This window comes from Vulpes vulpes, unplaced genomic scaffold (assembly GCF_048418805.1).
Source record: "Vulpes vulpes isolate BD-2025 unplaced genomic scaffold, VulVul3 Bu000000631, whole genome shotgun sequence".
Lineage (NCBI taxonomy): Eukaryota > Metazoa > Chordata > Mammalia > Carnivora > Canidae > Vulpes > Vulpes vulpes.
In genome coordinates this window covers 213,797-227,639 of record NW_027325738.1, presented here as the reverse complement: position 1 = coordinate 227,639, position 13,843 = coordinate 213,797, and the positions used below count along the sequence as shown (strand labels likewise).

Sequence of the window (13,843 nt, the reverse complement as noted above, 5' to 3'; positions counted from 1 at the left end):
TGACCTGAACCAAAGGAGATGCTCAACCCCTGAGCCACCCAGGCATCCCCTGATCCTGTCTTTAACTTCACACGTTATTTGCTCTTCCTCCACCATGTGAAATGCAGGTCATAAGGTGAGAAGTCCCATCCACTGGCCCGGGAGCCCCTGAGAGCAGGGCTCTTGGCCTTCCTGGCCCCACACGTTTCTGATCATGTCTCCCCACCCCCAGTCATGCCAGACTTGGGGAGAGCTTCCTGGCGTGGCTTACCTGCTGCCTTTGCCTCCCACCTGCTCCTTTCTCCACCTGGATTGGAGGATTTTTACTCCAACATCAGAACTCAGGTCGCTTCTTGTCTCCGACCTTGTATGTGTGTGGAGGGGATAGATATGCCATTTTGCCTATGACCCTGCAGAAGTGATTGAAAGCTCCCTCCCCCTCCACCCCCCGGCGGGGAGTGCTGTTACCCTGTTGCTCTAGCCTACCTCACCCGGGGACCCTTTCTTCCCACTCACTCACCCAGGTCGAATGTGAGTCAGTCTTTGTAGTTTTAATTACACTAGAACCATTAATGTGTTTTTCCTCTGATGGTATAATAATGCTCCTTTAGTCTCAGATCCTTACTGTAGGTCTTATTCCTTCTGCCAACCTTTGAGGACTGGAGCTCTTCACTGAGTTCCTTGAATCCAGAAGATCTCGGTATCTTACTGTGCATGTCACTTTTCTGCTGGAAAATATCGAGTGTCTCTGTATGGTCTGTGTGGTCTCTATGGTATACATCTACGGCCCATGTCTGTCTTCTCTTTCACCTCTTCTGATATGGTCAAGGTCCAGCCCACCTCTTCCTTCTTCTTCAGCTTGAAGCCAGAACAGCTGTGTTTCACTTATTGTGACATGTGAGTAGTGTATTCTCTAAACTCTGGTGTGCGTGTAAGAACCAGGTGTTGCACTTATGTGGATGTTTCCCGAGCACCCAGCTCGAAGCTTTTGCAGACCGTGAATAAGGAACAGGTACATTTGCATTCATGCAACAGATGGATGAATGAATGAATGAATGAATGAATGAATGAATGGACTGCCGTGAATTTTCTAAGCTTCAAGTTTCATACTCCGAGTCTAAAGTTTGCATCTTTATATTAAGAAGCCTATCTAGGCATTAGTTTGATTAGGCTGCAGCCCAACATATGTCATGAGTTATGTCATGGTCTGATTTTTTTTTTTTTAAGATTTTATTTATTCATGAGAGATACAGAGAGAGAGAGAGAGAGAGAGAGAGAGAGGCAGAGACACAGGCAGAGGGAGAAGCAGGCTCCATGCAGGGGCCTGATGTGGGATTCAATCCTGGGTCTCCAGGATCACGTCCTGGGCTGAAGGTGTGAGCCACCCGGGCTGCCCTCATGGTGTGATCTTTAAAATGGGATTTTCATGTGCTGCCTTATTATTTGAGACTCTTAAATAGTTCTCCTTTTGGGGAACATAACCATATAAGGAGAATTTCACACAAATAACTGAATTCACAGCCAACCCATGTCATGGTCATGTACATTTTGCCAGAAGAGTAACAGGCCAGTAGGTTTTTTTGTTTGTTTGTAATAGTGTGGGGTTTTGTTTTTGTTGTTTCTAAGCAGGGCGTCAGCATGTCAGTACCATTTCGATGGCCCATATTCAGAGTGGAAACTTGACCCAGCTGTGTGTTTCACCCGGAGAAGGGCCATGCGTGGCATCCCGCGAGGATGGCTTGCATACCAAGTGTGACCCTCAGGATTAATGGAGAGTTGCAGAAAATAATTTTCTCGATGAACTTAAGAAACTTTAAAACAGAACTCTTTCTAACTATAAATAGTGGGGCAGCTTTGTCCTATTTTTATTGTAGAGCGCACAGAAGATGGAAATCAATATTGGAAGAGTTGCTTTATTTCGCCAAGGAAAAGATCATACTCAACACGATTCTTATTTTTCTTGGCAGGCTCTTCTCAACCATCTGTGAGTCCAGGGGAACCGTCTCTCCCATCCATCCATCCAGCAAAATCAGAGTTAATAGTCAGTGTCGGCGACGAGCTTAGGCTGTCCTGCACCGATCCAGGATTTGTCAAGTGGACTTTTGAGACCCTGGGCCAACTGAATGAGAACACACACAACGAATGGATCACAGAGAAGGCAGAGGCTGGCCACACGGGCAATTACACGTGCACCAACAGAGATGGCTTGAGCAGGTCCATTTATGTGTTTGTCAGAGGTAAATGTGTGGCTTTCTTTCATGCTATGCTTTAGAGAACTTAATATCCTGTTCTTAATTATGGATGACATAGAGATGGCTGAGCCATAGAGAAAATATGGCTAGGTCTAGAAAGCCTAAAACAAATTTTTCTTTGTTGGTCCCCCCCCCCCCGCCCCCCCACCATCTCTTGATACATCGTGGCTGTGGGTATGACTTCAGCTGAAGGTCTGTGAGCCTGTGCTGCTCTTCCTAATGAGATTACAATATGGTTAGCCCATTTGTCCTGGCACTCTGAGTAAACCCTGAGAATAAATTAGGCCCTTTGGGAAAGCTGCATTTTAATGCCTTGAGATCCTAGATACTCCCACTTAGTAAAAACACTTCAGGGAACGAAAGGCCTCGGAAGGCCCAAACAGACCAACACTTCAAAAAGAATTGACCCACTTTTAGGGAGCAAATTCCAGAAAAATAACCCAGTCAGCTAAATCACCCCATGTCCCTCTTAGGTTCTTTAATAGTTGTCAGTTGATTCGTTTAAAAAAAAAAAAAGAAAAGAAAAAGAAACAAAGAACCAAAACAAAATAGTGACCTTTTTAGAAACAGAAGAAAAATATGAATGTTGGATTTCCGTACCTCATTTCCTATGATAAACTCGGTGATTCGCCTCTGTTTGCTTAACATCCTTGTCAAGAGGAGGTTTGCTAATGTGTGGGAGGCAGGAGGCTCTTTCTGTTGCTGTAAAAACAAGTACTTTGGGCTTTAGGAGACGCATCCTCAGGTCATAGGAGGAAGAATAGAGTCCCGGTCCTGGCTCTGAGTTTCTGTCCAGTGAAAACGGGACTACGTAGGAGGCCTCATCCACAGTATTGTGGGGGAATAATGAATACATCTGTCCTAGATTGCAGGTCTGAGGGACCTCAAGAGTTTCGGTTTCTTACCAGAACACTGAGAGTTTCCTGCCCTGTCTTCCTGGTGTAATTGTTGTCGTTCAGGAGACCAGAATCGTGCAAATTCTAGCTTTCTCAAGGGTTCATAAAGTTGACTCCCCTCGTGTTCGCTGTAGAGAAGGTTGCCTCTCCTCAGTGTATCTGTTATTCTCCTACGTGGGTAAACTGAGACCTACCCGTTGATAAGGCACAGCTTAGCCTCTGGGTATGTTTCTGTAATTGTGGAGGTATCCTGTGTGCTGGTCATTGGCATTCGAGAAGATACTCTAATTTCCAGGTGGTAATGAAATCTCATTCTGCATATGCATACAGTGGGTAGATGACTGAATAAATGGGGGGAGACTGCTCAAGTAGCCAAGTCAGTCTCGCAGAGTTCATGGATTTTTTTTTTTTTTTTAGAAGGGAAGTCTTCCTCAATAAATCAGAGCTACACTAAACTACTACTGATTTGAGATGTTTTGGATACTTGAGTGGTTTATGTTACAGCAGTGAAGGAGATTGGGGCATTGTAGGAGCTGGCTTCCAGCAACTGAGAAAGAGGAGATGGAATGATAACCAGCGATGGTTTCGGACCTCAGTTCTATCCTCATGACGTGCTTTATTCATAGAACAAAGGAGTGAGGCTGGGACATGCGTAATTATTCATTCTAGAAGTTGTTTTTTTTTTTTTTCCTAAAATCAGATGGTAAATCTATTTCACCACTGTCAAATTGATTTTTTGTGGGACACCGAATTCCAAGTGGAATGGACAATGAATAAAGAAATTTTTTAAAATTTATTTTATTTTTACTTATTTTTGTATATTTTTTATTGGAGTTCGATTTGCCAACCTATAGTATAAAACCCAGTGCTCATCCCATCCAGTGCCCCCCTCAGTGCCCTTAAAAAAAAAAAACATTTTAAACATGATCTGTTGGCCCAACCATCTATCTGTATTATCTTTACACGGTAGGGGTGGCCGCATATTGTGTGTACAGAATGAGGTTTGTCGTTGCTTATAGGAGGTCCCAGTCTGCCCGAGGCTTTTCCAGTCCACACCTGGTGTCCTGGCATAATTATTAATAGCACTCCCCTTCACTCACAAGTGTCCTGGTTCGGATGATGAAGTATTTGCCATAGCATTCCCGAAACTCATAAGACCCCCCTTGGGAATATGGCTTCATTTGATTTCCAGAAGTTTATGTTTATACATATCTTTCAAGAAATAGGAAGAGGGGGGCCCATGATGACATTTGTACAGGGTGGCCGGCTGATGGTCTCCCAGGCTCTATGCAGAAGCTGAAAGGTCCTGGCCACTGGGAGTTCTGGAAAGGCCCCGCCCCACCACCAGAAGGGGAGAGAAAGAACACCTTTCCCTGACCCTAATGGGTATCATCACACAGCCTTAGTCTTAGCCCATGCTGCTTGAGTATTCCCTGTTGTAGAAGAATAGTAACTATTGTAGTAAAATACCCTCCGAGTTTTAGGGGCTCAAATCATGGTATCAGTTGGACAGGGATTTGAGTTCCGCTCAGCCATTTCTGGGCCATGTCACTTTTTTAGGAGAGTCACTTTTGAGACTTCAGTTTCTTCACCTCTAAAGGGGCGGGGGGTAAGCATAGTGCCCATCACATCAGGGGGGTAAGCATGTACCCATCATGTCGGGGTGCTTCGAGGATGAGATGAGCTAAAGTGTAATGGTCCGAGCTTAGTGTCCGACACAGGGGAAGTGTATAACAAATGTTAACTGTTACTCAATTCGTAGTATTTGGATAAATTCTACTTATGCTTGCAAAGAACGAACAAAATGCGGAGTCATCCGTGATCTTTTAAAAATGTTCTCGGTGCCTGTGGCCTGCCATTCAGACGACTGATTTTTGATATGCTTTAGATCCTGCAAAGCTTTTCCTCGTTGACCTTCCCTTGTATGGGAAAGAAGGCAATGATACGCTGGTCCGCTGTCCTCTGACAGACCCAGAAGTGACCAATTACTCCCTCAGGGGGTGCGAGGGGAAGCCTCTTCCCAAGGACTTGACTTTCGTCGCTGATCCCAAGGCTGGCATCACCATCAGAAACGTGAAGCGCGAGTATCATCGGCTCTGCTTGCACTGCTCTGCGGACCAGAAGGGGAGGACGGTGCTGTCCAAGAAATTCACCCTGAAAGTGAGGGCAGGTAGGGGCCCTTTCTCTCTTTCTCGTGGGGAGGCAGAGCATCTGTTGATGGAGGGGTGACTTGTCTCCTCTCCCTGGTCTGTCTTACTCTCAGCGGTCAGGTGGCTGGCTCTTCATCACTTTCCCCAGCTCCCAACTACTGTCAGTGGCCGGTGAATTCTTTGTTTCGTAGCCCCAAGCCCCACACCACCAGTGCACGGCCACCATTGGCAGGTGCATCTGCCAGAAACCGGTGTGTAGACTCTCCCGGGGACAGTGTGAAACCTCACAACATCAGGACCCCCAGAGTTTCATAACCGCATGAGGTGTGCTTCCAAGGGAACCTCACTGGGGAGCTTTGATTCCACTGTTGGGAAAGATTAGCATATACATTATTCACCTCTTGATTTACTGTTGATAGAGGAATTGAGTTTCTCCTCAGCGATTTGATTTTAATGCATTCCCAGACTTATTCCCAGTCTGAGGAGGAAAGCACCAACAGAGTATGGCCCTTGTTATCATCGTGGCATTATGTTGATTAAATTCGTAGCTGGAAGATGTCTAGATTTTTGTGTCTCCGAGCTCATCAAATTCAACAGCGGGTGACATTCTGCTACGGAGGGGTTTTTATGAAGGCTTTTGAAAAAGGGCGCTCATTGGGATTAAGGAAACTTTGACTATTTAAAATGGAGATTTTTCAGAAATGAGCAAGATATTATTACTACGGCACATGGGAAAGATGCCTGTTTGGTTGAAAGAATATAATTAGTCGTAGGTCACGTCCTCATGAAACCATCAGGGTTAAAGCCACTTTCCCTGTGCCAGGGCTTCTGCCTGTTTCAAAATAGCTTTGGCCAGGAGCATTATCATCTCAAAGCAGACATTCCTATTTTTTTCACTCAATATTAATGAATTTGCTTGAAGGATGCAAGATTTAATTGCTGATGTCTTCAGATAGGCAAGTGATACAGATTGATTAGTACTTGAGATTTTATTTAAAAGACGCCCAAATAAGTTGGGTGCATTTGAGGAAAAGCAGTAGGTGACAGTGGCATATGATCATGGAACAAATAATTTGAGGGCCACGTTTCTTCTTATTCTAGCCATCAGAGCTGTACCAGTTGTGTCAGTATCCAAAACAAGCTCTCTCCTGAAGGAAGGGGAAGCCTTCTCTGTGATGTGCTTTATAAAAGATGTGTCTAGTTTCGTGGACTCGATGTGGATAAAGGAAAACAGCCAGGTAAGTGGCTTGTTTCCTTTGTTTTTCTCAATACATTGTTCTCTCTGTGGGGGACATTTTAAGGTTTTCCCCTTAAAACAGTCTATTAATTATCCTGGGGATGGCTCAGCTGGTGTGTCTGTCTGAGGTGGGGCTGTCTGGGCGTGTGTCGAGATGCACATTTCCCCCTTTCGTAACACCATATGTGGATGTGTATATTCATTATTAGCGACAAATACGTGTCATTTTGTAAATTTATTTTGAGAAGACCGAAGAGAGAACTTCAGACTCCTGTTCTATACCGTGTGCTGTTTCTTTGACTTTTGTAGGGAAAATTTTAAGAACACTTCTTGTTAGCCACGTACGTTAACCTTGATTTTTAAGACTCTTAAAATTATCCAGGCCAGATGATTTAAAATATTGGGAAAAGTTGTCAATTTTTTTCCCCCTTCCATATTTAAAAACAGTCAGTGATCTCAGATACTAACCGGAGCGCTCCCTCCTTTCCCACAAAGTGGCCTATCCATTTGAGAGCTGTGTTTCCTTTTTTATTGATCTGACTTCTCCCCTCTGAGGCTGGTTACCTGAGATCAAGTTGCTAATGGTTTTCTATTTGTTTTAGTCACTATTAATAAAATGGTTATCTTTAATTTGAAACATTTGGACATGTTTAAGTTCTCATTCATTTAACAAATGCATATTGAATGTCTCCTATATGTCAGATACTGTGAAAGGCATATCTTAAGTAAAATTTGGCCAGTTATATGAAGTTTTTTTCCCCCCCTATCTCTCTAAATAATCATTAATAGCAAGGTCTTTCAAATTCTAATTTCCCAAATATTTTGCTTTAAAATTCCCATCGACCGAATTTTCAGTAATTTTTATTTGCATAATCTTGGCCATCTAAGGTAATTTGCTATCACAGTGGTTTTTCTTCAGAACACACATATGCATTACATGGGAGAAAAGAAATGATATATTTTCCTCCTCCTCTTACTCCTCTTCTCCTTCCTTCTCATGCTCTGTATTCAACATGGGCAATTTCATGCCTCTTTAAAGAATTCTTTGCTCCATAAGTAACCATGGTGATTAGCATAATGCAAAGTACTATGATGGTATTCACATAGACTTGTGATGGATGATACCTTGCTAATGAAGCCTGCCATTGACTAGAGAATGGATTGTACTAGAGTCTTGTTCTTTCAGACCAGTGGCTCAAAGAAACAAGTTTTAGTTTCTATATCATATAATTTAATAAAAACAATAGCTTATGTATGGATTTTTGACTAACCCTACGGAATGCAATCCTATATTAATTGGCTTTCCATAATCCTTGATTTCAGATGAGAGAACGGTTTAGACCATGTGTGTATTTGAGCTTCTGTATAACTTGAAAATTAGCCTTTTTTCATGAGAAATTCAATTGCCCCAGGCAGTTTTGTTCTGAACCACTTTTCCCAGGAGTCCTGCATGCCATTCCCAATTAATCCACTGGCGCTGCTAGATAAGCCTTCAGTGTTGGGAGCTCTTTGGGGAAATCCCAGTGTGCACCTCAAGGGTTAAGGAAAACCAAATCACATGCAAACAATATGTAATGTGTGACTTGCAGATGGGGCTCGTGGCTCCATGCCAAGGTTCATCCATGAATCTTTTGTTGATATCCTTTGGCTTCATTCGGAATACTTAGCACTGTGAGCGCTATCAAATTATCTTAAAAATTCCTGGTATTTGATTCTGACCGTTTAGAATAAGTTTAAAACTCACAGAGAAATTTAGGATAAAATGACTATTCTAGAGTTTTTGCAGTTGTTTGTTTTAAACCCTAAGAGAGTCTTGGAGTTTATTCAACACTTGTGAATCTTGGTTAGCTTTCCTAGTGCCTCTAAACCCTTGTATTTTTACTTTTAATTATGTTATTTGACATCATCCTGAATTAAGGTCTTTGGGTTTAGGTGTTGATATTGTGTCACATAGGACCAAGCTATTCCTTCCTGCGCTGACATGTGTTCATTGTTCCTGTTTAGCTCCTTGTTATAGACCCTTGGGCTACATATATCTATAGGACAAATCTAGAATGTGGTATGTTAGCTGTCTGTTGTCACTCTGTCTTTGCAGAGAAGTCTGTAACCTGGTGGACTGGGAGAGGACAAAACAGTGTCCCCTCACCTTGCTACTGCATCTTCTTGATTGCTCTTCTGCAGTGAAATGGCAGATTTCTGCCAATTATTAGAAGAATCTCTTGGAAGAGAGTGTCTTCATATCTGCATTGTGCTTCAAAATGAAAAGGCCTTTAAAGACCTCTGCTTTCTTATTTCCTTTTATTTATTTGAGAGAGAGAGAGAACAAGCAAGGGAGGGAGAAACAGAGAAAGAGAGAGACAGAGGGAAGAGCAGACTCCTGCTGAGCAGGGAGCCCAACGCAGGGCTCCATCTCAAGACCCCGAGTTCATGACTTGAGCCAAAGGCAGATGCTTAACCTACTGAGCCACCCAGGCACCCCCCCCCTCTCATTTCCTTATAGAAACAAAAGCTGAGACTAGTAGTATCCTTCACTTGCTCAAGATCTCACAGTTAGTTAAGAAAGCAGGTTTCTCTTCTTTTTATTTCAAAACATTCCGCTTTGGCAGTCTGCTCTTATGTATGCTCATTTTAATGTAAAAAAAATTTCCAAAAATATAATAACATGAGGAAAAGAGAAACAGATATAATTCCACCATTGCATGTTGTAGTACTATGCAATGGGAAATAAAATGTGAGCCTCCTATGTAATTTAACATTTTCTAGTAGGCACATGACAGATCAGAGTAAAATCGATACATTTTATTTAACCTAGTATAGCCAGAATATTATCTTATCAATGTAATTAACATAAAAAATATCAATGGGTTATTTTGCACTACTATTTTTCATAACAAGGCTTCAAAATCTGGGGCATACTTTATATTTATAACACAAGTTGGACCTCAAGCATTCCAAGAGCTCAGTATTCTTTGTGTGTCTGGTCTTTATAAATACTATATTGCCCACTTTTTTTTTTCATATTTCTTTTCCCTCTGCTCCCATGCATATGTATCACCACATGTTTGCAGTTTTAAGGTACACTCGGTTTATGCTTATTAAGTAATATGAACCTTTTTCTTATTTTCACATTTATAATTTTGATACTTGGTATACATTTAGGTCATCTCTGAGATTTCACTGTAGTAAATATTTTGCAGCTTTTTTAAAAAATTGAGTTATTTCCTTGAGATAAGTTTGCTGGAATTGATCAGGGGTATGAACAAACAGCCAAATTGCTTTCCACAGGGATTGTTCTGATTTACAGTAGTGTCAGAATGGTCTCATGCTAATAGGTTGACCATAGCCTGGCCAGCGCATTACCCTTGGTCTCCTTTTATGTCAACATCAGCTCCTGTTTCCTTTTTTTTTTTTTCCAGTTGTTATTTTTTTCTGTAGGAATGTGTTCATTTTACTGAAAATTTGGAAGATGCAGAAAGTTCTATAGTACTCCCTCTAATATTTTCAGAGTGACTATAGTTTATGTTATGTTTTATTCCCGTGATGTTTTCCATACAAGAAATCTCTCTGTGTCTTGTCTGCAGACAAATAATATGAGTAGAATGGTGATATCACAAGAGTAAATTTGCAACTTTTTCTCTTCCACTCATGCTTAAATAATTTGGGGTTTGGTCTTAGACGTCTCACATACTTTGGAACTCTTTTTAATAGTTGCCAAAATTCTACTGGATAAGAACTGTAGGATGAGTTTCCAAGTTAGTTTTAGACATTGTGGTTCAATTTTTATTCGTGAAAATAATATAAATGTTAATAAAATAGAATATTATTATTAGTGATGTGTTTTCTTTCAATCACTGGGATATAGAGATAATGATATGACCTAACTATGAACAATTGGTGTCGCTTTTTTCCCCTACTCTGGAAATCTCACTATTTATTTTCTAAGATCTGCTTAATGAGAGCAGAATGTAGTGAATGTACTGGATGTTTTTGATTAACTGGAAGATTTGAGTTCTTGATACGACCTAACTATGCTGACTAAATGTAAAGTATCAGTATTCAGTAATATTTCTTATATAGTAACTTCTAAAATTTGGCACTGTTAAAATATTTAGTGCTGCAGAGAATTTGGAATTATGTATGCCATGGTTATTATGAAATGAATTTTCATGTTTTTTCCAATCATTAATAATGACTATCTTTCAATATAATCCTGTAATATGAAGTGTTCCAATGACAGACTTGTCATGATGCTTTATTATTCTTACTTAAGTAGTGTATAATGAATGTTAATATGGAGAAGTTAATTGCTGCTATTTTTAATTTATCTAGGAAAGATCCTGAATATAAATTTTATGGTAATCTTTGATTTTTTTTTTCTCTCTTTCCAAAACCAGCAGACTAATGCACAGACACAGAGTAATAGCTGGCATCACGGTGACTTCAATTTTGAACGTCAGGAAAAGTTGATTATCAGCTCAGCAAGAGTTAATGATTCTGGAGTGTTCATGTGTTACGCCAATAATACTTTTGGATCAGCAAATGTCACAACAACCTTGGAAGTAGTAGGTAAATATCTCTATCAGAATGTATAAATTACTGGCAGTAGTGAAAGAAGAAATTGCTAGATAGCTTCCCTTTTATGTTAATAGAATGTTGAAGAGATTACTAGAAATTTAATTGTCACCACATGAATGAATGAATGAATGAATGAATGAATGAAAATGATCACTGTCGCCTTTTCCAACCAGAGCACAAAAGCAAATTCCACCAGTTTAATAAAGAGGAAGTAGAAACTTGTAACTGAAGTTGTTTAAATGGGTCATTTTCTCCCATCCCTCCCTCCCCTCCCTACTAAACAAATAAGATGTTAAGTAGAACTTTTTCAAAAATTCTAGTCTTTACTGAATGACTTGAGTTTAGAAATGGGTGTGGACTTTCTCAGTGGAGGAGTGCAGATGCTGAGAACCTGAAGTAGTTCTCTGAACCTTTTAGGGGGGCACCTGAGCCTTTGGTTTATCTTTTTACCACTCATGGGTCTAGTTCATTTGTCACAGGAAGGGCTGAGTTGGGTTGCTTCTTCCTAGGACACTGCTCACTTTACCCCATCCTCCAGCCTTGTAGGCCATAGTGTGAACCTTCAGGAAGGAGGTCCCCTGGGGCCTGAATCATTGGTTCTGCGCAGCATAAACTGGGTCATGGTACCCTATAATCCTAACCCCATCATAGCTGGTATGCACAAGTGGTTTAGTTTCCTTCCCTACTCTGGAAATCTCACTAAATATTTATTTTCCAAGATTTACTTAATGGGAGCAGAAGATAGTGAATGTCCTGGATGTTTTTTTGATTTACTGGAAATAATAGTAATTTTTAAATCGCTTTATTTACACATTTCTTTGTTTTGTTTTGTATTGTTTGAATTTAATCTCTTGTGCTTTTTTTTTTTTTTTAATGCAAGTACAGTCTCTGTGCTTGACTTTGATTAAGTACTGGTAGGGTGGCAGATTTCTTCATCATGAGCAATAATAAAATGATGTGATATTTGTTTTCATTTCTCCTCTTTCCCCCATGTTTCCTCAATAATTTATGAAGCAGTGTTAGAGGTCTGTGATTTATCCCACAATAATCTCATATAATTTTGGCATTTCTGCCCATGTTGTAATGGAAAGCATCTCACCAGACTAAACGTGGGAAACACGCTTTACTTGCAATGATAGAACCAGCATGCAGAAAGAGTATTACTTTTTCCCTAAACGTGATTGTGAACCATTTATTAATTTGAATGGAAAGCTATGCTTTTAAAATATTAAACTCCATAAGTGCTAATTTGCTAAGTTGATTAGGGAGCATGTTGATATATCAGCTTCAGCTCCAGAAAGCAATTAGTAAGGATGTTTTGAACATATTATTGTATGTAATCAGATTTTTAAAATCCATTCATCAATTTCCAAGAATATAACTGTGTAACTGGAAAGGCTTGTGGCTCTGAAACCTGAATCTGGTTTTTTATTGTTTTGGGATGGGTTGGGATGGGACATGGAACAGGAGGAGACAAAGAGAAAAGTAATTTCTTTCGGGGCTGGGGGTAGGAGGATTTGGATACCATGTGGAGTGGCTTTGGGATGGTCCCCACCTGGTTTTAAGTTGGGGCCGTGCCACCCAACTTTCGAATGCACCCTACTTTAACTCTGCCTGCATTTTCTCTTCTGAGTAACTCTACCTCTAACTCCAGAGGTTATAGAGAGGAGAAAAGGCAATAGATTTCATAGAAGTACCTCGCATAGCGTTTGTACTGATTAAATATTAATGCATCACCAATTTCTTAATGCAGAAGTACCTGAAAAAAATCATACTTTATGTTAAAACAACCCTGATGGAATTCTTTGAATTGAATAATTCTGATACTTCATGAATTTGAAGGACATAAAGGTATATTGAGCCAAAGGGCTCTGGAAAACTCAGGAGGAACTTAAGTATTTTATGTATGGTGATGATGAGGGAACTCATTTCAGTGCAAATATTGTGGTCCGTAATATTTGAGTATTTTGCATTGTGTGGGATCAATTTATGACCTTAAGAACCTGAAACTGTAACATAGCGCTCTGATGAAAGATTTATTCCTTCAAAATTAACTGAAGATCTAAATTTGCTTTAAAAATGGCAGAGGGAGCTTCATTTATGATTCAGGCATTAGAATAGAACAGGGTGGTGGTTTCCATCTCCAGCTTTCACCTGGGTGATTTTTTATTCTCATCTGTGACACATCCTTTTCATTGGTGCAGTTGGACTCTTTTTCTTATTCTGAATCTCTAGGAAACTAAAGGGCAGTAAATACTAGAATGACAACTCATGTAGGACCTTAACATATTCAACCGAGTAGTGCCAAAAATAATGAGTAATTTTAAATTTTACAATTCTTAAATTTGGGGAAAGAAATGGAAGAATAAAATGTGAAAACCCTTCTACTAATGTGATATAACTGTTTTTAAGATTTGGTGAATTGCTTATATTTTTAAACGCGGCAGGGTTTCAGTTACACATAGGATGTCACTCTCTCTCTCTAACTGAAAGTAGAGAATCTAGGGAATTTGCTACTGTAAGAAGAGGCCAGCCTTGGCTTCTCATGAACCTGTACTCCCATCTGGGCTCTGCCTTTGGGTAGCTAACCATTTAGTTTTCCAGGACTGGATATTTTTCATGTATAAATTAGGAGTTCTAAGTGTTCTCTTTCAGTATTGTTATACAATTATATATTTGCCATAATTATTAATTAGAGTGTATGCTAAACTGCATAGGGCAGTTCTTGGCACATAGTAAACATTCCATAAATGG

At 40.3% G+C, this 13,843-nt stretch overlaps 1 protein-coding gene across 1 annotated transcript in view; it reads left to right on the top strand.

Moving 5' to 3' along the window:
• Positions 1 to 213: 213 nt before the first annotated feature.
• Positions 214 to 13,843, top strand: part of LOC112933391 (KIT proto-oncogene, receptor tyrosine kinase) — a 49,530-nt gene continuing 35,900 nt past the window's right edge. Inside the window, exons 1-5 of the mRNA XM_072745199.1 lie at positions 214 to 346; positions 1,947 to 2,216; positions 5,016 to 5,297; positions 6,379 to 6,515; positions 10,909 to 11,080. Coding sequence (XP_072601300.1) covers positions 214 to 346; positions 1,947 to 2,216; positions 5,016 to 5,297; positions 6,379 to 6,515; positions 10,909 to 11,080 — 994 coding nt within the window. The remainder of the gene's footprint in view (positions 347 to 1,946; positions 2,217 to 5,015; positions 5,298 to 6,378; positions 6,516 to 10,908; positions 11,081 to 13,843) is intronic.